At 57.7% G+C, this 26403-nt stretch overlaps 1 protein-coding gene across 1 annotated transcript in view; it reads right to left on the bottom strand.

Annotated features, from left to right (window-relative positions):
* SYNJ2 (synaptojanin 2) overlaps positions 1-26403 on the bottom strand; it is a 120721-nt gene that overhangs the window by 71093 nt on the left and 23225 nt on the right. The window contains exons 8-9 of the mRNA XM_066372534.1: positions 7331-7470; positions 5304-5392 (exon numbers count right to left, since the gene is read on the bottom strand). Coding sequence (XP_066228631.1) covers positions 5304-5392; positions 7331-7470 — 229 coding nt within the window. The remainder of the gene's footprint in view (positions 1-5303; positions 5393-7330; positions 7471-26403) is intronic.

The following is a 26403-nucleotide window of genomic DNA, read 5'->3' on the forward strand; positions in this document are numbered from 1 at the left end:
AGGGGACAGCGCCCCGCTCTCCCTGCTCCAGGAGGGGACCCAGAGAGGACAGAACAGCCTTCGGGGGCTGGCGTGGTTCTGGCCCACAGGGCACCCCTCCCACCCTGTTCCCAGTAAGGTCTACTCCGAATGGCCAGTGGTCATTACTGGAGCGATGGCGGTCAACGGGCTTAGATCTCTGGACACTGATAGAAGACCCCCGAGACTGCCAATTCCAGCGCTAACACCTCCCCCAACTCCCTCCTCAGACTTCAGAGGAGGAGAATGGTGCCCGGGGTCAGGTGATGTCTGCTTTTATGGAAGACCCCGTCGTCGCTCAGTAAATACGTCACCCCTCACACCACACCCGCTGCTGGGGTGGGGGGTGCAACAACAGGGTGACCCGTGACGGCTCATCGCCCACTCATCGGTCAGGTGACCGGGAAAGCATTTTAAAACAACACAAGAACAAGGCAGTTAGGCTGTAGACGGTGCCAGGTAACAGGGGCTGTTTGTGAAGCAGAACAGGGGTCATTTCTGGAACACGGGCAGATTTACACGGAGCTGACGTCCTCAAATGACAGCCTCACGAACTGCTCCCACAGCCTGCACTAGAACCAAGGCCCTGGGGTCCTTCCGCCTGTCCGATGGGCTCAGTGCCGGAAAGCGGGGTTCGGGGACGGTCCCGGGGGGCCCGACGAGAGCCCCTGTGCTCCATCTAGGCTGCTAGCCCAGGCTCAGACTCTGTAGGGCGTGGGTTCAGGGGAGGGCATAGCCAGGTAGCTCCGGTGGTTAGAGCATCATCCCCATACGCCAAGGTTGCGGGTTCGATCCCCGGTCAGGGCACACACGAGATTCAACCAATGAATGCATAAATAAGGGGAACAACAAATCGATCTTTCTCTTTCTCTCTCTCCGGAATCAATTTAAAATAATTAAAAAAAAAAAGTTTACTTAACATCTCTCTATCCGAGTCCTCCCAGCCTCTGTGTGGGGACCGCGTCCCGGCAGCCTGCCACGAAGACGGTGGCACTTCCTGGGCAGGGTGTGGCCGGGGCGCTGGGCGTGCCGCAGGCAGGCATGAAAGGACTCTTCAAATCAGTGAGAACAAGGACAGTGCTGCCAGCTCTCAGAACTGGGCCCTGTCCCGGGACCAGGGGCTCAGGAGAGGCAGCGAGTGAACAGGCCTCACCGGGAGCCCGGGAGCAAGGCTGTAATGACAGTCGTTCCCAGGGCAGCAGGCCCGGCCCACAGACTCCCCCCAGCCACCCGTCCACAGGAGGGCAGGGGTCCTGGTTCGAGCCTCGCACCACGCTCTTGGGGGGAGGGTGTCTCTGTCCCTTGGCCCGCCTGTCAGGGTGGTGTCGCCCCATGTCCCACAGAGAAGGTGTCTCTAAGGGACAAACGTGAGACCAGGGGGATCCCCCTGCCTAGGTGTGACCAGTCCCCTCTGCTGCTCCCCTCGAGCACGGGACCTGAGCTTGGTTTTTAGTGAGACAGGGTCAGTTTTGTCACAGCCAAGAAGCAAACGGGGCCTGGGGAGGGGCTCAAGTCGACAGTCCAGGCTGGGGCCATCTTGTGGGAAGGGAGAGACGAGCTCACACCTGCCTTGGCCTCAGAAGACGGGGCTCGGAGCTCCGCACACCTCCAACTGCCTGGCGGCCTCACGGCTTCTCTGGGGCTCATAGCATCGTAGGGTCCCCATGTCCCCTCCGGCTCACACATGCTGGTTCCGGGGTGCTGGCTAAAGCAACCCCACGCCAAGTCAGAGGCTGCTGGCCAGTCAGGTGAGATGGTGCGGTGGGCAAGCAATGGGTCACAGGGCAGAAGACACTCCACACACATGCAGTCTCACACACACACGTGCACGCACACACACATACAGCCTTCCAGAGGGCCGGGGGCTCACTGTGCAGACACTCCGCCTGCAGCCTGAACGGCCAGGTGGGAACGGACGCTGCCACCTCAATCTCCAGGGTTTAAGGGGCAGGTTTCAGTCCGGGAAGATGAAGAGAGTTCTGAAGATGGACGGCAGTCCAACAGTGTGAATGTCCTAATGCCACTGAACTGTACATGTGAAAATTAATAAAATGGTAAATTTTACCTCCTGCATATTTCACAACAATAAAAAAAACACAACTCTGAAACCTCAATATCAACTTATTCTTTTTTTCTTTAATGAGAGTGAGAGAGAGAGAGAGAGAGAGAGAGAGGGAGAGAGGGAGAGAGGGAAAGAGAGAGAGAGAGGGAAAGGGAGAGAGGGAGAGAGAGAGAGAGGGAGAGAGGGAGAGAGGGAGAGAGGGAAAGATAGGGACAGACAGACAGGAAGGGAGAGAGGTGAGAAGCATCAACACATAGTTGTGGCACCTTAGTTGTCCATTGTTTGCTTTCTCATACTGCCTTGACCAGGGCAGGGGGTGGCTTCCCAGTCCAGCGACCTTGGGCTTTAAGCCAGCGACCTTGGGCTCAAGCCAGTAACCACAGGATCATGTCAAAGATCCCGTGCTCAAGCCGGAGACCCCATGCTCGGGCTGGCAACCTCGGGGTTTTGAACCTGGGTCCTCAGCGTCCCAGGTGGACGCTCTGTCCACTGCGCCATTGCCTGTTCAGGCTCAACTTAGAAATTCTTTCCCTCGAGAGGGCTGCCTTCAAATCCCACCTCCTAATCAGAGCGGCCCAACACCCGCGAGCCCTGAGGTGACAGGGTCCATGTCTTATCTCGCTGCAGCCATCTGTCATCTGGCAGGGAGGGCTGGCATGGGATGACGATGAGTCATGGCAGACACAATGCCATTCATTCCGCGACAATGCCGGGTGTGTTCTCCCAGGGCCCCCGCCTCCCCGGGGCTGGCACCTCTCTGGGTTTGCTCGGCTCTGAGCTCTCTCTCCAGCGAGGCTCCTGCCCATCACAACCCTGCGCTGCTGACTGCCGTCTGTCCCATCTTTCTGCCCTTCTGTCCCATCTATCTGCCCGTCTGTCCCATCTTTCTGCCCGTCTGTCCCATCTATCTGCCCGTCTGTCCCACCTTTCTGCCCGTCTGTCCCATCTTTCTGCCCATCTGTCCCACCTTTCTGCCCGTCTGTCCCATCTTTCTGCCCGTCTGTCCCACCTTTCTGCCCGTCTGTCCCACCTATCTGCCCGTCTGTCCCATCTTTCTGCCCGTCTGTCCCATCTTTCTGCCCGTCTGTCCCATCTATCTGCCCGTCTGTCCCACCTTTCTGCCCGTCTGTCCCACCTTTCTGCCCGTCTGTCCCATCTATCTGCCCGTCTGTCCCATCTTTCTGCCCGTCTGTCCCATCTTTCTGCCCGTCTGTCCCACCTTTCTGCCCGTCTGTCCCACCTATCTGCCCGTCTGTCCCATCTTTCTGCCCGTCTGTCCCATCTTTCTGCCCTTCTGTCCCATCTATCTGCCCGTCTGTCCCATCTTTCTGCCCGTCTGTCCCATCTTTCTGCCCGTCTGTCCCACCTTTCTGCCCGTCTGTCCCACCTTTCTGCCCGTCTGTCCCATCTATCTGCCCGTCTGTCCCACCTTTCTGCCCGTCTGTCCCACCTTTCTGCCCATCTGTCCCATCTATCTGCCCATCTGTCCCATCTTTCTGCCCGTCTGTCCCATCTTTCTGCTCGCCCGGGACACTCAAACTGCAATCTGTAAACAAAGGACCCGGACCTCTGGGCTGTCTCACTGGGAAGTGAGGCACTTTGGCCACAGGATCCCTGAGAACCCCTCTCCCGCCCTGTACGAACAAGTTCAGAACTCCACTGCCTTGGCAGCCGCTCAGCGGGGTCTCAGCACTCCCCCTTCCCTTTCCAGAACGTGAGCTGGTGTCCCCTGCCGTCCCCACTCTGACTGGTAGCCTGCCATCAGCCAGGGTCCACGTCCTGACACCATGGAAACTCCCCCAGAGAGCTGGATGTCTGACTTTTGCCAGCACACCACTGGGTATAGGAATTAAGACCGATGAAAGACATTCCATTTCCCAACTTGCTGGAGAACAATGACTCTCAGAGAAGACTGTCAAACTTCCCTCCCCAGACCTGTCCTTCCGAAGGGACAGCCGCACAGGTCGGCACTCGGCGAGCCCGTGCCTGTTAACCAGGAGTCAGTGACCCACGGGGCTCAGCCTGCGCCCTGTCCCCATGGCCGGCACTCCCAGACGGCCCCTCGCACCCAGGCCCGTCCTCCCCTCACACTGTGGGGCAGAACCGTATGCCCCTATGCCAGGTGGCAACCCCAGAGAGATTGAAGGCAGGCAGGTCCTCTTTTGGGGCCGCTGGGGCTGGGACGGAGGAGGGGTGTCCGATGGGTAGAGTGAGCGCCGCCAGGGACAGTCTAACCAGCCGGGAGATGCCCAGTCCAGGAGACACAATTCCCTCCAGACCTCACTTATTCAGCCGCTGAGGCCTCGAGAGCGCAGGAGGTGGAAAGCAAGCGAAAGCCCTACGATCACGGGGACACACTCCCTCTCACTGCGACCCTCTCCCTTTCTGTGCTCACGGGGACATACTCCCTCTCACTGCGACCCTCTCCCTTTCTGTGCTCACGGGGACATACTCCCTCTCACTACGACCCTCTCCCTTTCTGTGCTCTCGGGGACATACTCCCTCTCACTGCGACCCTCTCCCTTTCTGTGCTCCGTGCTGGGTCGTGGTTGGGAAGCCCCAGCTGCTCCACTAGCGGTGGGGGCTCCACCCCCTTCCTGCTGGCATTTCAGGGAGGAAAGGGGAGCTGTGAGCTCTCCATGAAAACCCAGGAACCCGGATAAAGCTTTTATGCAATCTTCGTGCCTGTTTCTTTATTTCTAACATTTTCACTTGGGCAGATAGAAATCGAACAACTTGGCCCAAGCTGAGAGCCTGTGGGAAGTCTCGCTCTCTATACAGGGACCCTCAGCCTAAAGAAGTCAGAAAGGAAGCCCACTCCCACTGGGGAGGGTCATCCTGGTGGCAAGCAGAAGTAGAATTGTGCTCTGCGCTTCCCAATACTGTCACCAGGTGGAAGGAGGGGCGGAGAAAACATCTAGTTTGGGTTAGTGGCTTTAGTGGCTTTCCGAGGGAAAAGAAAATCAAGTTCAAGTCAAACACTCCTCAGTGTGACCTCAGGGCATTTGGAAAAGTCAGGTACAAGGCCCAATCCTCCCATGCTTCAGCTACCCCAGGTCCCGTCCAGAAACGTGTTGGAAAAGGCCAAATAGTCCTGACATTCCGACAGTGACTCCTGTCCTCACCTCACGTGGGGACCCTCTCAGCCCACCCGGGAGGGAGCCTTGGGCCAGTGGGCCTGGGTTACTCAGAGGACCTTAGAGGTGGGGGCAGGCAACCTGACGTGAGGGCCTCCTCAGCTCGTGTCACCTGGCCACCAGCGGCTGTGCTCACGCCCCCGCTCAGCCGAGGACAGGAGGTGGGCAGTGGCTGCTGGAAGGGGGCAGGCCTGGACCAGGGCAGTTCTGGGAGCTGTCCCCTCTCCCCACACCCCTGCCCCAGGACACGCTGCTGCCGAAGGCCACCCTGGTCCCTGGGCTGGGCACCCTGCAGACTTGCGAGCCAGCTCCGATAATATTTTGGGGGGCTGTCACGCTTGCTGGTTAGGACCCGGCACCTATAGCTGACCTCAGATCACAGCCCATGAGAAGGCGCTCTCCCCTGGGGTGGGGGAGGTGCTGCCCTACTGTCCCCGTGGGCCCTTTGGGACAGAGCGGCCTAGGGGTGGAAAGCAGTCCCCCGTGCCCAAGGGCACATAACCTGAGTGGCAGCTTCAGAATGCCTGACCTCGGCCAAGCACGCACTGAATGCCAGACCCCGTGAGGGGCAAAATGGAGCCTTTCATTAAGTACAAGGGAAAAAAAAACCATTGCCAATTATAACGGTAAGATACCAGAAACTAACACGCCAACAACTGTAACACTTCTTGAGTGCCTGGAGGTTAGAATGTAAACAACAAAAGAAGTGTCCCAGCACAGACGACAGGCTGCATGGCAGGGAAGCTGTCCCAGCTGGTCCTTAGTCTGTGAGGCAGGACAGAGGCGGCCCCGGCCGCCCAGGCTGTCAGGAGAGCCCACTTCAGCGTGTGGGGCCCCGAGTGAGGCAAGGGCCACAGGAATTCCTCGTCACCTCGGAAAGATGACAGCGGAAAGCGAGGGAGGGAGGGGGCGTCCTGTAGACAGCCCTGGCGGGCAGCACATTTTCATGGAAAAAGCCAGTGTTTGGAGGGGGCTCCCTTCAGGCCTGGATCCTAGCTGTTTCTTAGGCAAGTTATGTCACCCTGTGTGTGAGCCTGTTTCCTGTACCGTGACCGGGGAGGAAGATGCATTCTCACACCGCTGACCTGCCGGATTAGCTAAGGAAATGCATGTCTGGTCCTTGGCACGGCACAGAGTAGACATTTAATCAATGCACTTTCTCGTGTGGGTACGGAGTGCTTTCCCTAAACACTGTATAGAAATGACCGATGTCATCATCCTAGTTCAGGAAAGTATCACTCCCTGAAAGAAAAGAGCCAGAGAAGTGACGACCCACACCTGTGCTGGTCCGGCGGCTTTGACCGGCGTCCGTCTGAAAACAGCGACTGAGGGCGGTGGGGAGAGGGGCGTGCTGGGCGTGGGAAAGCCGTGGGCCTGCACTCGGTCAGCTCACAGCCACTCCCATCTTGACCAAGTGGGACCAAGAATCAGGAATGCCACCTGGGCTCTGGTCGTGGCCCCTTAACTCACTGACGACACCGGGTGAGACCAACATAAATTAGCCAGTTGAGACAGAGGGAAGGATGTGGGGACACCAGGGCTCCCAGGAGGTACAGGGGTGCAGAGGTGGCTTGGTGGTCCCAGGGGAGGCTGCAACGCCCGAGGGCAGCCTCGGCTGGCTGACTGCTCGGCCCCCGATCTCACACTGAGCAGCGATGCCCACTTGTTCCTGTCAGCTCTCTGCCTTTTCCAGTCAGACTGAGTGGCCCATTTTGTGATGCACTTTCCTCTCCTCTGGATCACCACCCCCTGCCTCTCCGCCCCCACCCCCAGAGCTCAGGTCCTGGTGGCTTTTCTTTCCTTGCCAACAATGTCCAGACCCAGCCTGCCAGGGGGCTTAGGGCCTCTGGCGTCCACCCCTTCTAGAGTACAGAGTACAGGTGACAAACAACCCCCCCACCAGGTCCTGATAGGCAAACACAAAGGTGAGCTTTCTTTGCACCCAAGGCCGGAAGCAACACAGACAGGTGAGAGCCAGGCTGCACTCACCTTGACCTTCCCGGCAAGGAGCAGCAGGCTCAGCAAAACAAACATCTAAAAGATCCTGACAGTTAAAATGCGACAATGCAGAACCCGGCAGTCTTTGCAGAGTAACACGGAGGCTCTGCCCAACCGGCAGGCGCTCTGACAGCAGCTGCTCCCTGCTCCGCGGGGAGGGATACTCACCAGATCTTAACCTGAGCTCCCCCAAGCAGCCGTAGGCGTCGGTGAGCTTCCCATACTGGCCTCTGATGACCTCCTTCTCCTCCGGGGCTGGGGGACAAACACATCACAGACAACATCAGCCTGAGTCTCCCCCCGGGTGGGGTTCCCTCACTGCCGTCTTCCAATGGCTCCCCACCCACTCGAAAATGAAAACGCAGAGACAATAGCTCGGCCCCCAGTCCTGCGTGTGGAGGTTTTACCATCAGCGAATCACCAGGCAGCAGAGACTCAGACCTCCCCAGGGAGAGCCTGCTCTCGGGAGGCACCCACAGCTTCCTGGGGAGATCGAGGGGGGCCTCCTGGCTGGCTGGCTTCATGCTGGCAGCAGGTGCCGTGGGCCTGACCCTGTCACTCTGCACCACCGTCCACCTTCTCGGGAACAGCAGTGAGTCATCCTTACCCACTGGGGAGGACTTTCCTTCCTAAGAATGTTCCCTGGAGGCTTGTTCTGTGGTGCTCACAGAGGGGCTGAGCAGAAGGCCAAGTCGCCCCCTTATAGTGAACCCCAAGGCAAGGCGCATGAGCAGACAGAGCACCCTCGCCAGCAGGGTAAGTCACAGGCTGCTGTGAACACAAGGCTGGCAGAAGGAAGGCCCTGGAGCAGCCTCTCCAATGAGGCCCCGGCCCCGGCTGGCCGTTACAGGGGCCGGCGTGGAGCCCCTCCCAGGAGTGTGTCTCCAAATGCACAGCACAGCACAAGCAGGGGTGACTCCTCACGGGAGGACCTGCAAGCACGGCAAAGCAGGCTCCCAGGGAAGCTGTCACTCAGCCTCACCTGCATTCACTTGATACAAAGGCTCTTAATCTGGGGTGACAGGAAGGCGCGGCCCACACTGCCGCGGAGGCGGAAGCTTTGGGGGGAATCTGCCTCATCTCTAACGCTGCACGCTCATGTTCTCGGGAGTATATTTTTAAGGAGCTAGGTCCATAGTTTCCATCAGCGTCTCAGGAGTTAGTGACACCAGAGAGGTTAAGAACCGCTTGAATAAGTGACATGTCTACCCAATACTCGTATGAATGAATTTTCTGTTTGGGTTTTTTTTTTGTGGGGAGAGTGGGGACAACAGAGTGACCCTAGAGATAATTATGAAAAGGGCTGGGCGGCTCTAGTCGCGCCCACCGCGTCCAGCTGCCCGAACAGCCTGTCCGTTCCTGACTGCTGTTGCTGACACATGACCACACCCTCCACGGCTCAAGACACCCCACGTTTATGGTCTGACACGTCTGCACGTCAGGTGTCTCTGCAACGGGTCTCCCTGAGGTCAAGTCGAGGAGTCAGCAGGACGGGGTTCCTTCTGGAAGCTCTAGGAGAGACTCCACAGCCAGACTCTCTCTCCAGCCCCCCGAGGCCGCCTGGTCTCCCAGCCCGCCTCCCTTTCCCTCTCCCAAGACAGCCACGGTGTCCCTCTGCCCTGCTCCCTCTGTGAGCACCCTGGGCCCACCCACGGCACCCAGGATGACCTCCCATCTTAAGTCCCGTTTACCACGTAAGGGAACGTTCACAGGAACTGGGGGTTGGGACGTGGACATCTCAGAGGCCCACAGGTGGATACAATGCACTCCTTCGAGCCTGCAGGTCTCCGTTCCCACCCTGATGCAGGATGAGGGGACAAGGCACCCTCTCCGGTCCTCACGCCTGCTCCCAGCCGAGCTGAACAACATCCTCCACACAGAGGCAATGACAGGCACACTGCTAAGGGACCGGCACCGTCATGCGTCCCACAGTCCTCCTGGAAACAGGCCTGCTCCCTGCCGGAGGACAGGTGAGTCCTGTGAAACCGCAGCCTCCCAGGTGGAGGTGAACGTCCCTCCTGCAGGCATGCGCATGGCCTGGTGTGGCGTTTCGGGGTCCACAGGGCTGTGGGCAGAGCCAGGGAGCGGTCAGTGGGCAGCTGCTGGGCCTCCGCTCAGCAGAAGAGCAGATAAATGTGAGGGGATAATCCTGACACACCACCTAGCTGCATTTCAAGTCGAGGAGCTTTACGAAGCCTTCCGACAGAACCCTGAAGCCTGGGCATCACCTGGTCCTCAGCTTGTTATCCGTAAAGCAAGGGGCCCTCTGTGCACCAAACAGAACAGGAGGAGACTGCTGGGCAAGGTTGTGGGGTCACATCCACGCTTCAGATGCGGGAACGTGACCGCAGGAGAAGCTGTGGAAACAGACTGACCTCTTGCCCCGCTGGGTCACAGATGACAAGGCACACATCACTTCACAGGTCAGCCAGCAGGAAAATGAAACCAAGAAGCAAAAAGGACTTTTCATCTTCATATTTTAAAACAAACAAACAAACGCCACCCCACAGGGCCACCTGGTCCCATTCAGATCCTGTAAATGATTGACTCCCTAATGTCAACATCTTTCTGCCTGACGTCCCACGTGACTACTCACAGCACATGGTGACCTCAGTGGCCGCATCCCTCTTGTGAGAAGTCGCCGTTTTCCACCACGAACAGACAAGCAGAAGGCAGACTGGGGGCTCAAAATGGAAAAACTACCACCTCACAGTTCTGGAGGCTACGAGTCTGACGGCAGGGTGTTCAGGGCGGGCTCCCTCTGAGGGCTCCAGCGAGGGTCCTCCCTGCCTCCTCCCCCCTCCCGGGGCGGCCACCGCCCCTATCGTCCCATGGCCACCGTCCCCCCCACGTGTCTGTGTCTCTCCCCTCTGCCTCCTCCCCCCTCCCGGGGCAGCCACCGCCCCTATCGTCCCATGGCCACCGTCCCCCCCATGTGTCTGTGTCTCTCCCCTCTGCCTCCTCCTCCCTCCCGGGCGGCCATCGCCCCTATCGTCCCATGGCCACCGTCCCCCTCATGTGTCTGTGTCTCTCCCCTCTGCCTCCTCCCCCCTCCCGGGCGGCCATTGCCCCTATCGTCCCATGGCCACCGTCCCCCTCATGTGTCTGTGTCTCTCCCCTCTGCCTCCTCCTCCCTCCCGGGCGGCCATCGCCCCTATCGTCCCATGGCCACCGTCCCCCTCATGTGTCTGTGTCTCTCCCCTCTGCCTCCTCCCCCCTCCCGGGCGGCCATTGCCCCTATCGTCCCATGGCCACCGTCCCCCTCATGTGTCTGTGTCTCTCCCCTCTGCCTCCTCCCCCCTCCCGGGCGGCCATCGCCCCTATCGTCCCATGGCCACCGTCCCCCCCACGTGTCTGTGTCTCTCCCCTCTGCCTCCTCCCCCCTCCCGGGCGGCCACCGCCCCTATCGTCCCATGGCCACCGTCCCCCCACGTGTCTGTGTCTCTCCCCTCTGCCTCCTCCCCCCTCCCGGGCGGCCACCGCCCCTATCGTCCCATGGCCACCGTCCCCCCCCACGTGTCTGTGTCTCTCCCCTCTGCCTCCTCCCCCCTCCCGGGCGGCCATCGCCCCTATCGTCCCATGGCCACCGTCCCCCCCACGTGTCTGTGTCTCTCCCCTCTGCCTCCTCCCCCCTCCCGGGCGGCCATCGCCCCTATCGTCCCATGGCCACCGTCCCCCCCACGTGTCTGTGTCTCTCCCCTCTGCCTCCTCCCCCCTCCCGGGGCAGCCACCGCCCCTATCGTCCCATGGCCACCGTCCCCCCCACGTGTCAGTGTCTCTCCCCTCTGATTGTAAGGACCCCTGTCTATTGGATTTGGGGTTCACCCAACTCCAGAATGACTGCATTCCCAACTAATTACACTGCCAATGACTCCACATAAGGTCACATTCTGAGGTGCTAGGAGTTGGGACTTCCACATGTCCTGCTAGGGGACACACTCACTGAACCCACTTACACTTGGCAATCATGGGGAGCCATGATTTTCACGTGGGGAGCCCGTCCTTTTAAAGCCTCGACTCCCCGGCAAATCATCTCTGCAGTGAGCTTCGCTTCTTCTCTCGACGTCTTCCTCCCCAAGGGCCCCTCTGACACCCCCCCACCCCCGCAGGACAGATGCCACCATCCACAGAGCCCAGCCGCCCAGGCAGCCTGCTCCCCAATCCCCCGACACCCTCATCAGCTTTGAAGGAAGGAGAAATCCATTTTGCTCTTCAAAGGAGGGCTCACAAATCACGAATGTCGCTGCTGGCGGTGGTGTGGGTGACCAGAGGACACAGCCCGGCTCAAATGGGGCCGCCCGTCCCTTCCGGTTCCAGCCCGCGGCCCCGGGGTGGGCATGCCAGCCCACTGCCAGCAGGTCTCCGTCTTTTCGCGAGAAATAGGACAGTCCTGACTCTTCAGTGCTGACTACCAGCGCAGACTTATTTTAAGCACTGCGTGGGCAGCGCACACACCTCTGCAGGCTGCATGTGCCTGCCCGTTTGCAGCTTCAGGCCTTCTGCACGTGGTGTCTCGGAGAGAGAACATTCCCCTCTTCCATTCCCACTGCATTTCCTGCAGGTTTCCCCCGTGAGGACGTCGGTGCTTCCCCTGCCCTGGGCCGCGAACGTCCAGCCTGTTAAGGAACGTCCTCTCGTCCACTCTGCCATCCCCTTCCTTGCCCCACCCCTGGCCCCTTGTGCGCCAGCCATTCGCAAACGGGCACTGAGAGCCGATGGGGGCTGGCACTGCCCCAGGAGCAGGGATCCCACAGGGAGCCGGACAGACCACAGTCTGTGGACACCAGGGTCAGCCAAGCAGGCACTGGGCTGTGGCAAAGGCGGAACGGATGGCATGAATGGATGAGTGACAACAGTGGCGGTCACCCAGTGGGTGGGACCCTGGAGCAGGGGCACTGCTGAGGCACAGTATGAAAGCTTCCTGCCAGGGCAGACAGGGCCAGTCAGCACCATACAGACAGTGATGTGAGCTGAGGAGAGAAAGTGAGCAAGGAAGGGGGCACGAAGGGGTGTGTGTGTGTGTGTGTGTGAGAGAGAGAGAGAGAGAGAGAGAGAGATTTCACACAGTAGGTTTGAGAAGGCCTCCCTGCGATGTGACTTCTGAATGAAGACCTGGAGGAAATGAGAGAGAAGGCCGAGTGAAGAGTCAGGAGCACTGTAGGCCCAAAAGAACACGTGCAAAGGTCCTGAGGTGGAGGTGTTCCTGGCATATTCAAGGACCAGAGAGAAGGGAAGACTGTCTGACAGAGAGGAACTGGAGCAGAGGACACATTATAAAGAATTTTCTAGGTCATAAGAAGACTCGGGTCTCAGTCTGAGTGAAAGGGAGCCCTTGCAGGGCCGTGGGGGTCACTTTGGCTGCTGCGTTGAGAACAGATCCCACAGGAGTGAGGGGGAACAGCAAGGAGACCAGCTAGGAGGCACGACAATGACTCAGGCAAGAGATGGTGCTTGCTGGGCCGTGGTGGCAGCAGTGGAGAAGCTGAGAAACAGCCGAATTCTGGCCACACACACACACACACACACACACACCTTTATTATGGAAATTCACAGAGAAAAGCAGAATAAGTGTAATAGATGCCATGTACTTGCCTCCCGTGTACCTGCCTCCCGTGTATCCACCTCCCGTGTATCTGCCTGCCGTGTACCCTCCTGCCGTGTACCCACCTCCCGTGTACCCGCCTCCCGTGTATCCACCTCCCGTGTATCTGCCTGCCGTGTACCTGCCTCCCGTGTATCCGCCTCTCGTGTATCTGCCTGCCGTGTACCCGCCTCCCATGTACCCCCCTGCCGTGTATCCGCCTCCCGTGTACCTCCCTCCCGTGTATCCGCCTGCTGTGTACCCGCCTCCCGTGTACCCGCCTCCCATGTACCCCCCTGCCGTGTACCCGCCTCCCGTGTACCCGTCTCCCGTGTACCCGCCTCCCGTGTATCCACCTCCCGTGTACCTGCCTCTCATGAACCCCCCTGCTGTGTATCCACCTCCCGTGTACCCGCCTGCCGTGTACCCCCCTGCCGTGTAGCCCCTGCCGTGTACCCCCCTGCCGTGTACCCGCCTCCCGTGTACCCGCCTCCCATGTACCCGCCTCCCGTGTACCCGCCCGCTCCCACATCAGCTCAGGCCCCACCTTATTTCATTCACCCTGAGATCAGTGGGCTCAGAACAGGGCCCCCGGACAGTATGTAAGCGTCACCCAGCGTTAGAAACAGAAATGATCAGGCGGCACCCCAGCCCAGCTGAATCAGCAACTGTGGACCTGAGACCCAGAAATCTGTGTGCTAATGAGTCCTCTTGGTGAGAGCACTGCCCTAGATTACTCTGAGTCAACCCCAGACTTCACATCAGTTCACCTATAAATATTTCAGTTAGAATCTCTAACAGATAAGGGTTCTTTCATAACCACGATATCGTTACCCCACCTTTTAAAAAAAGCACAGGCGTAATTCCTTAAGGGCATCACACAGCTGCGCACTTTGAAGGTAGAAGACAAGGGTCTGTGGACCGGCTGGGTGCGGGTACGAGAGGTCGTGGTTCAAGGATGGCACCACGTTTGTCCCCTGAGCCACCGGAGGGAAGAGTGGCTGTCACCCGTGCTGGCGAAGGCTGACAGGACAGGGCTGGGTGGTGCAGGGGGTCCGCCAGACACCCAGTGGTGGCCTGTGGCAAGCTGAGGACGGAGCCGGTCCGGAGCCCCGCAGGGTGGACGGCTGAAGACAGAACCAGCAGAAGGCACTGAACATCGTGAGATGGGCAGATCACCGGGGAGTGAGGGTGGGCGACAGTGTGCTTACTGCCCGGGCACTGAGACATGGCCACGAGACACGCGGAAAAGCAGGAGTGCGTGGTGTCCCAAAGCCTGGAGAAGAACGGGTGTCAGGAAGCGGGGGCGGGCGTCAGTGGGACAGACGCAGCTCTACGTCCTGTGACAAAATAGCTCTTGTCATTTTATTTTATTATTTTTTTCTTTTTTCTTTTTTTTTTTTGTATTTTTCTGAAGCTGGAAACGGGGAGAGACAGCCAGACAGACTCCCGCATGCGCCCGACCGGGATCCACCCGGCACGCCCACCATGGGCGACGCTCTGCCCACCAGGGGGCGATGCTCTGCCCCTCCGGGGCGTCGCTCTGCCGCGACCAGAGCCACTCTAGCACCTGAGGCAGAGGCCAAGGAGCCATCCCCAGCACCCGGGCCATCCTTGGTCCAATGGAGCCTTGGCTGCAGGAGGGGAAGAGAGAGACAGAGAGGAAGGAGGGGGGTGGGGGGGGTGAAGAAGCAAATGGGCGCTTTTCCTGTGTGCCCTGGCCGGGAATCGTACCCGGGTCCCCCGCACGCCAGGCCGACGCTCTACCGCTGAGCCAACCGGCCAGGGCCTCTTGTCATTTTAAAATGAGGCCTTGGTGGCCCTGGCCGGTTGGCTCAGCGATAGAGCGTCGGCCTGGCGTGCAGAAGTTCCGGGTTCGATTCCCGGCCAGGGCACACAGGAGAAGCGCCCATTTGCTTCTCCACCCCTCCCCCTCTCCTTCCTCTCTGTCTCTCTCTCCCCCTCCTGCAGCGAGGCTCCATTGGACCAAGGATGGCCCGGGTGCTGGGGATGGCTCCTTGGCCTCTGCCCCAGGCGCTAGAGTGGCTCTGGTTGCAACAGAGCGACACCGTGGAGGGACAGAGCATCGCCCCCTGGTGGGCAGAGCGTCGCCCCCTGGTGGGCGTGCCGGGTGGATCCCGGTCGGGCGCATGCGGGAGTCTGTCTGGCTGTCTCTCCCCGTTTCCAGCTTCAGAAAAATACAAAAATAAATAAATAAATAAATAAGGCCTTGGTAAGCCCCCCAGGAGGGCGAAGCCACAGTGGAGACCATAAGAGAGAATTCTCTCAGGAACTGTGTGCATGTGTGTCTGTGTGTGGTGTAGAAGAGAAATGGGAGGTTGTGGAGGGGACAGTGAGGTCAAAAGATTTCTCTAGTAGGGTGGGGGGGGCGTTGAACACCCAGTGTGCAGGCCGGTCGGAACTACTGGAGAGGTAGAAACGGATGCCGTAGGAGAGAGGGAGCTCTGCTGGAGCCAGGACCTCGAGCAGGTCGAGGGGACCCAATGTATGGGTGGCGGCTTGTCTGAAACTCAGACAGTCCTCCAAGGTTAACTGGATGGAAGGGACAGATGGGGGTGGGCGGGTGGCTGCGGAAATTCTCTCCTGCTTGCTTCCACTTTCTCAGGGCAAAGAGAAGCAACTCCCTCGGCTAAGAGTGAGGAGGGGGAGGAGGAGAGAGGTAAAAGAGAGAGGAGGGGGAAGGGATGAGGGAGAAGAGAGAGGAGGGGGGAAGGGAGGGGGGAGGGAGGGGGGAAGGGAGGGGGGAGGGAGGGAGGAGGAGGAAGGGGGAGGAGGGGGAGGAAAGGAGGAGGAGGGGGAGGAAGGGGGGAGGAGGGGGAGGAAGGGAGGAGGAGGGGGAGGGAGGGGAGGGGAGGAAGGGATGAGGGGAGGGAGGGGGAAGGGGGAGGAAGGGAGGAGGAGGGGGAGGAAGGAGGAGGGGGGAGGAAGGGAGGAGGAGGAAGGGGGAGGAGGGGGGAGGGAGAGGAGGGAAGGTGTGAAAATTAACTGGGGGGGGAACAGTGAACTGGGTACAGATAACTGAAGGGGCCACTGGACGTAGGGATCATGGAGTGGCAGTGAGGCCTGTGAGCATGTGCTGGGAAGTTTCCAGGTGCAGAGAAGCAGGTGCAGGCGAGAAGGGGCTACCCAGTGGTTTGACCAAGCGGCAGAGAGCAGGAGAGGGAGGAGAGTGCAAGGGCAGGTGGGTGGGTGAGCCAGTGAGCGAGCCAGTGAAGAGGGAGGAGGGGCAGGGAGGGACTGGGCGGTGTGGCAGGTGGTAGGGCTCGCCGTCCCGGAGGGTCAGAGATGGGTGGAGCTGGGGAACCGAGGGTGAGCTAAGAAGACAGAGGAGGAAGATGAGGACAGGGGTGACTGACACGGATGGTGCCGGGACCAGGGTATGGCTGTGGCGTGAGTGGCCGAGCCAGGGTGCAGGACACACTCGCTGGAGGAGGGGAAGTCACGACATTGAAGGCCAAGGTCTTCAGCAAGGTCTCTGTGGCTTCAGGAGTGAGGGCAGGACACAGCAACGGGGGACACAGCAACGGGGGACACAGCAACGGGGAGACTGACAGAGGCGGAAGGTACAACCGCCAGGGAACCAGTCAGGTTCAGGGAGGGGTGGTGAGCGACAGGGTTCCTTGGCACCTGTGGGCACAGGGTTAACTCAGCCTGCTGGAGAATCTGACCTTAGGTCCACTTTCTAGCCTTGTTTCCCTGGTAACCTGATAAACGCTGTCTATGTTATTAGACAACACGGCTTATGATAAAAAATAGACCCAACTGACAGAAGGATCTGGACAGAGAGGAAGCACAAGTGAACTATCACAGCCATGGGGCAGGGGTCGTCTGAGAGACCCTGCAAGCTCAGCGCTCTGACACGGACAGGCCCTGTGGGAAGTGAGACTTCCCAGCCACGTGGCCCTGGCATCCCCGTCAGGTGAGTGAGCTGCACCTGGGGGACTTTCGGTGGCCGTGGGGACTTACGGGACGGCCTTGGGGATGCTGTGGGGGAGCATGTTCTGCCACGCCCACCAGCGCCAAAGAGCCGTGGTTCCTGTCTGTCCCGGGTCCCGGAGGGGTGTGACAGTCGGATGTTTAGAGGAGCCCAGAAAGGCCTCCTGGCAGGTGCTCTGCAGGAGATTCCAGGTCGAGTGCTAGGATGGAGGAGGGAAGGAGCGTGTCCAGAGGGCAGAGAGAAGCCCAGGGGACAAGCACCCCAACCCTAGGTCTAGCGGGCAAGTGGACGGGAAGGGAATCAGCCCCCACTGGGGCAAGAGTGCTTGCCTGCGGGGAACCAGCAGCTTGCCCCAGAGCACAGCAAACTTGGCCCTGGACTCTGGACCCCAGCACAGAGCTCTGCCACCAGACATCGGAGGCTGGGGGTGGTTTCCAGGGGGCGGCCATCGCCACGGCAGCCAGAGCCTGCTCCTTAAAACCCAGGGCAGGCGGGTGGGCAGGCGGTGCTCCTGGTCAGCAAGCAGCCGGTCCGGAGCAATATGCAAACCAACCACACGCGCTTCCTTCTTTCATAATATTTTTTTTTCTTTCATAATATTTTCCACACTAATATGCCATAAGGAAATTCCAGAAAAACCCAGCCCACAGGTCAGAAAAACAACTAGGTCAAGTTAACAATGCAGGCAGCCTGGGACGGAGGTACCATGTGTGGCCGCATTCCTGCGCAGAAGATTAAACCGCCCGCTTGTGTTTCAGGATCTCAGGAGGCCAGAATCCTCCAGATCGAGGTCACTGTCTCCTCCACGTGCTCATTCCCAGCTCAGCTCAGACTGGCTAGGGCTGTTCCTTGCCGAGTTATCAGTTTGGAGCTGGAGCAGCTCTTCAGAAAGACAATGGTTTTCCTGGACGACAGAGGCCCCAGGGGCGTTGCTAAGCACAGTGGAAATCAAAACATCAGTCGGTCTGAAACAGAAGCTGGAGGGAGCCAAGACGAGAGCCAACCGGCACACCCGCCACCCTGCTAAGAAACTTCCCTGCCCCTTCCCCCCTCCCCTCCCCCCCACCAAAATGTCCGGCCATGGGGGTGGGGGGGGCGCCCTCAAAAAAGCATTACCTAAGCAAATGCTCGGCCTCCCACCAAGCCCTGCTGCTGAGCACCACGCAGCCAGAGCAAACAAGAGGAAAGTTGATCCTCTTCTGTAGCCACAGCTGAGAAACATCTGTGGGGCCGGACCGGGCCACACCCCTCCCTGTGCCGGGGTCAGCAGTGGCTGGAGTGACGAGGCCAAAGGAGGAGGAGATGGCCGGCCCCTCGGACAAGAGGCTTGAGTGCAGAGCTGGACATGGAGCCTTTACAGTTGAGCCCCTCTCCCCCATAAAGAGAGGGAATCCGGGCCTTAATTCGTCACGGATACGGCGCTGAAAATGCTTCTGGCCGGCTAGGGACAGGGACCCACGCCCCCGATCAGCAGTTCCTGACACCTTAGGACGGTACAGCATGGGGGTGGCTAGGGTGGACGTGGGCACAAAGACACCGGTCTCTACAGATGTGCACGTGCTCTCTTTAGACACGGGGGTGGGGGGTGCGCAGAGACCGATCCTTCTGGGGGTGGCCCCTGGCCTGACCCCGGATCTCATTCCCGGGCCTCAGTCCCTCCCTGCCCCCAAGGGGCTCCTCTGGGACCAAGGCCAGGTATGTCACGTCCTCACAGGACAAGCCCTTCAGTTTGCTTCCGATGCCGAACTAAAAGAGCCCGTGCCCGGGCTGGTGCTGCAGGCTCGCGCTCCGCTCGGCTTCTCCGCCAGTTTCTTCGCTAGCAGACCCGCCACGCCCGTCCCTGGGCACTTCCTCTCTCTTCCTCCCGTGATCCCTCCACTGAGTGCCCCACTCCGCTCTGCCACAACCTCCCCTCAGTGCGCCCTCCTACCCAGAAGCCCGGCTCCCTGCATGGGCATGGCACGCGCACTCGTGCCCCTTCGGAAGCCATGTAGTGTGATCCATACGGACCTTACTACGCTCCGCGTGAGATGCGGGGGGGAGTCGGAGGGAATGAGAAAGGCACACCCTTTCACACGTGTGTGTGTGTGTGTGTGTGTGGGTGTTGCTCTAGCCCCGGGACACGGCAGTGTGTGTGTGTGTGTGTGTGTGTGTGTGTTGCTCTAGCCCCCGGGACACGGCAGTGTGTGTGTGTGTGTGTGTGTTGCTCTAGCCCCCGGGACACGGCAGTGTGTGTGTGTGTGTGTGTGTGTTGCTCTAGCCCCGGGACACGGCAGTGTAGGGGGGTGTGTGTGTTGCTCTAGCCCCCGGGACACGGCAGCAAGGCTGGGGCAGGACCAGCACAGGAAGCACCACCTCAGGAGGGAGGTGGGATCCCTGAGTGTTGCTGCCCAATGGAGGTCAGACCTGCGGGGCCCCTCAGGCGGAGGACTCTGGGGACGTTGATGGAGGGCTTCAGGGGTGTGGCCAGGGCCGCAGCCGGCAGGCCCTGCGTCAGGGGAGAGCAGGAGGGGGAAGCGTGGAGACGGCACGCGTGGACGACGACCCCCTTTCCATGGGGGACAAGGAAAGGGGTGGGGGCTGGGCGGAGAGAGGGCTTCTTCACAGGAGAGGCTACAGTCTCTGCGTAAGGGTGGAAGGGACCTCGCTGGAAGGAACAGGAGAAACTGTGGGAGCGAAGTCTTCACAGTGAGAGGGGACAGAACCCTCCGGAAAGGACCTCGCTGGGAAGGAACAGGAGAAACTGTGGTAGCGAAGTCTTCACAGTGAGAGGGGACAGGACCCTGCGGAAAGGACCTCGCTGGAAGGAACAGGAGAAACTGTGGGAGCGAAGTCTTCACAGTGAGAGGGGACAGGACCCTGCGGAAAGGACCTCGCTGGGAAGGAACAGGAGAAACTGTGGTAGCTAAGTCTTCACAGTGAGAGGGGACAGGACCCTGCGGAAAGGACCTCGCTGGGAAGGAACAGGAGAAATTGTGGTAGCGAAGTCCTCACAGTGAGAGGGGACAGGACCCTGCGGAAAGGACCTCGCTGGAAGGAACAGGAGAAACTGTGGGAGCGAAGTCCTCACAGTGAGAGGGGACAGGACCCTGCGGAAAGGACCTCGCTGGAAGGAACAGGAGAAACTGTGGTAGCGAAGTCTTCACAGTGAGAGGGGACAGGACCCTGCGGAAAGGCGGATCCACGCGGGAAGTCATCGGTGCAAGGCGGTGCCCACCAGCACGGGGCGAACAGACGAGGAGGTGGGGCTGGTCCAAGTTCTGTTTGTTTTTATATTCTCAGTGAAATAGGAAGCTAAACCACTAGCCAAGGGGACAGGCACTGAAGGCATGAGACGGTGGGCATGGAGAAGTCCTCCTGGAGAGCAGAGGAGCGTGACCAGGGAGATGTAATAATTACCGCGCAGCCCTGACGATGCTTTACGAGGCTACGAGAGACAGGCCAGCGCCCCTGTCTTCCCCCAGCCCCGCTCAGCACTGCGAGTGCGGAGCCTGGGGCAGGGGGCTGGGCTTTCCCTGGACAGTGCAGAGGAGAAGCGGGCTAGTGCGCAGGCAGGCACGGCTGCCCTGGACCAGGAGCTGCCCAGACGAGGGGGGCAGAGAGGAGGGCAGGGCTGGGAGTCCGCAGACTGAGGGCTTGGGGGGCTGCAGCACTGTGGGCAGGGGTTCGGAGGGACTTACGGGGACGAAGGGAGCAGGGAAGGATGCTTCCAGAGGTCCTCACCTCTCCTGGTCCTGCCAGTCACTGCACACGCCTCACGCCTCACGCCCGGAGCCCCGCCCTCGTGTTCCCAGCACGGAGCATAGTGGGGCTCTCACCTGAGCCCATACGTCCGTCCCGTAGAGAACAAGGCAAATCTGGGCTTGTCTGGAGCCCTGAGGGGCTGGCCCTGGAGCCAGTGCAGGGGAGACCCTGATGTCTCCTGGGAAAGAGGTCAGCCTCCAAGAGAGGGACCTTTGTGAGGGCATAGCCTTGGGGGCATGCGGAAGGGGTGACTAAGAGAGTACACTGTTTGTCACCCTGCACTGCCCTCCCTGAATCACAGGAGACAGCAAGAGAAGTGGAGGAGGAGAACAGAGAATCAGCATTCGTCCGTCCGACACTGATCATGGGCTCAGCAGCAGTGTGGGCTCCCCTGTCCTGGCCATTAGTGCGTATCCTTTTGAGAATGACTACAGGGGTGACGAGCTTCTCCCCAGCTTAAAGTCTCATGCCCACAGGAGCCCCACACCCTTTACAAAACCCCCAAAGCTATAGGTTCCAGGGTTCCCCAGGGGCATGCCCGGGTCCAGAGCTCTTAGACGTCAGGAAGCACAAAGCCTGGTGTCTCCATCCGAGTTTATCACTCACTTGCAGGTCTTCCCTCTCCAGAAGCAATCTGCCAGGTAAGGCCATGTTTGCCCTAAGCAGTGTTATAGTTAAACAAATGTCAAATTCTCCTATGGAAGGGTACAAAAGCCTTCCCAAGCAAAGCATCAAACTCAGAAGTCATACAAGAAAAGAACCTGACAGACTGTAAAGAAATGTGTGGTTTTTTAATTGTAGTATAACGTATATAGGCAAGGGAACAGATCCTAAGTTTATAGCTCCGGGAGTTTTCACAAAATGAACACACTCAATAACCAGCCCGAACATCTGAAAACAGAGGACTGGGGTCCCCTAAGACCCCTTGATCCTCCTCCACCTTGGATCCTCCTGGACTGAGGACCCAGCCTGCTCCAGTGTGACCTTACCTTAATTTACATCTTAATTAGGTTTGCAAAGACCCTATTTCTAAATAAAGTCACGTTCAGTTGCCAGGGGTCAGGACTCGAGTATTTCTTTCTGGGGACACAATACAACCCACAGCGTCCTGTTCCAAGGAGCCCGTGTTCACACCCACACAGACCAGGGGGAGGAAGTAAAGAAGGCAATTTCGGCGATACTTGCTACGAAGACAAGAAACCAGATATTGGAACCGATCCAGTCGGGGCGTGGACCACTAGGGTGGTCTGGGGCAGTCTCACTGAGGTCACTGAGTTAGGCCTGCCCGAGGAGGCGGGCAAGAGAGGTCTGAGGGAAGAGCATCGTGGGCCAAGGGCACAGCAAGTGCGGAGGCCCTGAGAGTGGACCCCGCCAGGGCTGCGGAGGGGAGTGAGCCCAGAGGACACGGGGGAGGAGGCTGGAGAAGCAGCCGGGCAGGGGACACTGGCTGTGCAGGCGCGATCAGGCCACTGCGGGGACTGGGGAGGTGGACTCAAGGGGGGCCAGCGGGACCCCGTGAGGTGGCGGCTGCCGGGCTGAGGGAGGGAGGGCCGCAGTGGGGAAACTGGGGGGCTCAGACCCATCTGGACAGTGGGCTGGACTTGCTGGGGGGCTGGATGGGGCTGCGGAAGACAGCAGGACCCAGATGGCTCACAAGTCCTGGTCCTGAGCATTTGTCCCGCCCACATGGCTGCCGTGAACCAGAGAGGGGGATTACGGTAAGAACACACTTAAGTGCATATGTGTGTGTGTGTGGGGGGGGTGTCCCAGATATACTTTAAAATCCGCCCATTAACTTTTAATTTGAATTTAATTGGATTTTATTTGCACTGATAGATGAACTGGAGAACGAATAGGCTTCATTGTTGATGCTCCTATCCCCCAAGTGCGGTTAAACCTCTTCACGTGTCCGGTGCTTCAGGCAGGTTTCATACCTTTCATCTTTTAGGCCTTATGTCTTTTATTATGTTCATTCCCAGAAACTGCTGTCCCTGGGAGTGGAATCTCTCCCCCTCCCCCAAAAAAACACACTCTAATTGACTGATGATAAAACTTGGGAAAGCTAGCAAGTTTTATCTATTGTGCCTGAAAGGCAGACAGATGAACTCACTGTCTGATGGACGACCGAACACCCATCACCCAGCTCCGCAGCCATCAACATCCTCCCAGTCTGTATCACTTACTCTCTCCTCGCTGCTGCTGCTGCTGCTGCTGCATGGGTCTGTCTGTCTGTCTGTCTGTCTCCTGGAGTGTTGACAAGCTAATGCCAGACGCGATATCACTGCCCTTCAGAATCCGTCTCCTGGATTTGCTAAGTGTACAAATCTATCGTCTGTGCCCAGAAGGCTTGAGAGTGCTCAGGATGCAGGGAAGACCCCACAATGGAGGGAGTCTGTCCCCAGGACAAAGGCGATGACCAAACCAAAGGCACAAAGTTCTTCCTCTAATTTTCGCCACCTTTTCTCATAGGGGCACTCTACAAGTCTTCCTTCGGGGGATGTTTTCTCTCAAGACCAAATCCTAACAGGCTCTCAGTAACCTCACTTTCCCAACAGCAAACTGAACCAGAAACCTAGAGGGGAGCAGGCTGCCGGGTCCAGACACACCTGCCCTCGCCCGCTGCGGCCTGGGGCCATGCCCGGCAGGCCGTGCTGTTTCATTACAGCTTCTCACTTCACGTATGGGGTCTTCTGTAATCTGTTCCCATGCTGTAGGGGGACGACCAGCTTCACCGTTGGGTTAAAAACTTTATTACTACCACATGAGTTAGAAAAAAGCCTCTACCAGGTGACTTTCTCCAGGGCAGCCTCAAGCCCCTATGAAGGATTCGGAAAAACCGCACAAGCGCGTGCACACTCTCACACACACACACACACACACACACACACACACACACACACACAGCTGGGAGCAGCCCCTCAGAACCTGGCACTGAGCCCTAGACCTTCCCCTGTACCCGCATCACAGGCTGTCAATATTTTTAACATCCTAATGAGAATCGAACCTCTTCCCCTGTTAATAAACAGCAAGATTTAGATGATAGAATTCTGATTAAAATCAATCCATACAACCCAATAAAATGTCTCAGCCCTCACCTCAAAACACTGTTTTTGTAGTCTGTCTGCAGAAAGAAGCAAGAAGCCCTTGGAAATGAGAAACAGAAGATTCCATTTGTCCACACAAGAAACAAAGTTTCAATGTGGCCCTCCCTTCTTCCAGCTCGACTGCTGGTCTTCCACGTTACCCACAAAGAGGTGTCTGACCTTCGCACCTCCCCTCCCCTCCCATCCAGTCCCCGGGGCTCCCCTCTCCTGGTGGTCTCCGTGACATGATGAGCAGATTCCCTACGCATGAGGACCTCATTACAAGGCCCTGGCCCAGGCCTGGGCAGGTGGCGAGTGATTCCCAACCCTGGTTTCCAGTACGCCTTTCTTTATCCACACCATTTAAATAAAATCAGGCCCATCGTTGAAACAGGCTGGGATGCGAGCGTCACTGCCCTGTTGGGGCCAGGGCATGTGGGACAGCATTCTGATCACTCCTTGCTGCCAGCAATGTCCAGCTCGGCTCCAGCTGACCTCAGTGTCGCTAAGCCAGCGGCAGGAGCTGCAGAGAACGATCCCTCTGCTTTAACCCTCTGAGTTGTACGAACGTTCACGTGCATCCTTGTGCCTCCTGACCATCCAGAGTACGGTCATACATGTATAAGGCAACATGAAAGAAAGGCAGATGTATGCTCTTCTTGTTTCCATAAATTAGTTATCAAACAAACATGATTTTAAGTTAATACAACTGGAACTGGAACTAAAATCATTTTTTGAAAAGAAAACTCACTCCCGGGGGTCAGCGAGCATGAAGACAGCTCACTACTCCACGGGTTAAGAGAGTTTTTCCACACACAGTATTTATCAGCCAGGGGTGAGATTCGTGGTGAAGCTAAGCTCAGGCTGCCAGTCAGTTAAGACAGATTGAAAAAATAAAAGACTGCACGTTGCCCAACACACAAGCTCTCCACTCCAGTCCAGATCATTAAAAAAAAAAATGTGTGTTGCCCTGGCCGGTTGGCTCAGCGGTAGAGCGTCGGCCTGGCGTGCGGGGGACCCGGGTTCGATTCTCGGCCAGGGCACATAGGAGAAGCGCCCATTTGCTTCTCCACCCCGCCCCCCTCCTTCCTCTCTGTCTCTCTCTTCCCCTCCCGCAGCCAAGGCTCCATTGGAGCAAAGATGGCCCGGGCGCTGGGGATGGCTCCTTGGCCTCTGCCCCAGGCGCTAGAGTGGCTCTGGTCGCAGCAGAGCGACGCCCAGGAGGGGCAGAGCATCGCCCCCTGGTGGGCAGAGCATCGCCCCTGGTGGGCGTGCTGGGTGGATCCCGGTCGGGCGCATGCGGGAGTCTGTCTGACTGTCTCTCCCCGTTTCCAGCTTCAGAAAAATACAAAAAAAAAAAAAAGAAAAAAAAATGTGTGCAATATGACGAAAGGCAGCTCTAAGAAGAGCAGTGCATATTGATAAGAACAGGCTACAGCAGGGGTCCCCAGTCCCCGGGCTGCGGACCAGTACCAGTCCATAGGCCATTTGTACCAGTCCGCAGAAAAAGAATAAATAACTTACATTATTTCCGTTTTATTTATATTTAAGTCTGAACGATGTTTTATTTTTAAAAAATGACCAGATTCCCTCTGTTACATCCGTCTAAGATTCACTCTTGACACTTGTCTCGGTCACGTGATACATTTATCCGTCCCACCCTAAAGGCCGGTCCGTGAAAATATTTTCTAACATTAAACTGGTCCATGGCCCAAAAAAGGTTGGGGACCACTGGGCTAAAGGAACTAGTGAATTAACACAGTTTATGATACTTTAATAAGTACCACACTTCGTGTTCCTAATTTCAACTGAAATCATCAAGGCCTTTTAAATTTTTTTTTCTGGTTATAGGAAAGGAGCAAAACAAAGGGCAGATGCTCTCACGCATTTTAATTAGTTGGTAAGCAGCCAATAAGAAACGTACAGCATCAGATTCCTAGGTTAGGTCCAGCCTCGGATCTGAGCCAACTTAGATGTTACGTGGGCAAGTCACTTCTAAGATTTAAATTTCTGCTCAGTTTATAATTTTGTGTGTGTGTGTGTGACTTTTTAAAAATAATTTTTTATTTCTTCCATTACGGTTTATGTACAATATTAGTTTCAGGTGTACAGTGTAGTGATTGGACATTTACATAACTTATTAAGTGACCGCCCCCCCAGAAATCTAGCACCCATCTGACACCATACATAGTTATTACAGTATTACTCACTATACCCCTGTGCTGCATTTTGCAGCCCCATTACCATGTTGTAACTACCAATTTGTATTTCTTAATCCCTATCATTTTAACTAGGTGTGTGAAGTAGTGGTTTTTCTTATTTGCTTATGCTTAAGTGTTTAAGCTTTTTTTTTTTTTTTTTTTAAAGACACAGGACTCTCAGAGTAGAAAGGCAATGCAGACTGTCATTCATGTGTGTTCAGATTAGGATTCTGAAGTCTGAAGGGGTTAACTTAATCCCCGCAAGACAAAAGCGCAGGAGGAGTCCAAAGCCTGACCTCGGGTCCTGTGTCTGCTGCTGCTGACAAAGAATGAACAGGTGGAGGGTTTGGGGTGCTGTCACTGCCCCCCAGGGGTCAGACCCGAGGACAGGGGAATAGTTTGCTTCTTCATAGTAGAGATTACTATCACCAATCAAGGAGCAGTGAACACAAGTTGAATACAAAGAGGAGCAGCCAGCACAGGTGCCCCCTTACATCTGAATCTCGACAGGTGACGGCTGGACCCTCCGAGTCCTGTGCTGGTGCTGGCAGAGAGCGTCAGCCGGGAACACCCTGTCCTCCCCACCCCGCGCTCTGCAACGAGCGGCCTCACCCTGCTTCA

The sequence above is a fragment of the Saccopteryx leptura genome, chromosome 3 (assembly GCF_036850995.1).
Source record: "Saccopteryx leptura isolate mSacLep1 chromosome 3, mSacLep1_pri_phased_curated, whole genome shotgun sequence".
In the NCBI taxonomy this organism is placed as follows: domain Eukaryota; kingdom Metazoa; phylum Chordata; class Mammalia; order Chiroptera; family Emballonuridae; genus Saccopteryx; species Saccopteryx leptura.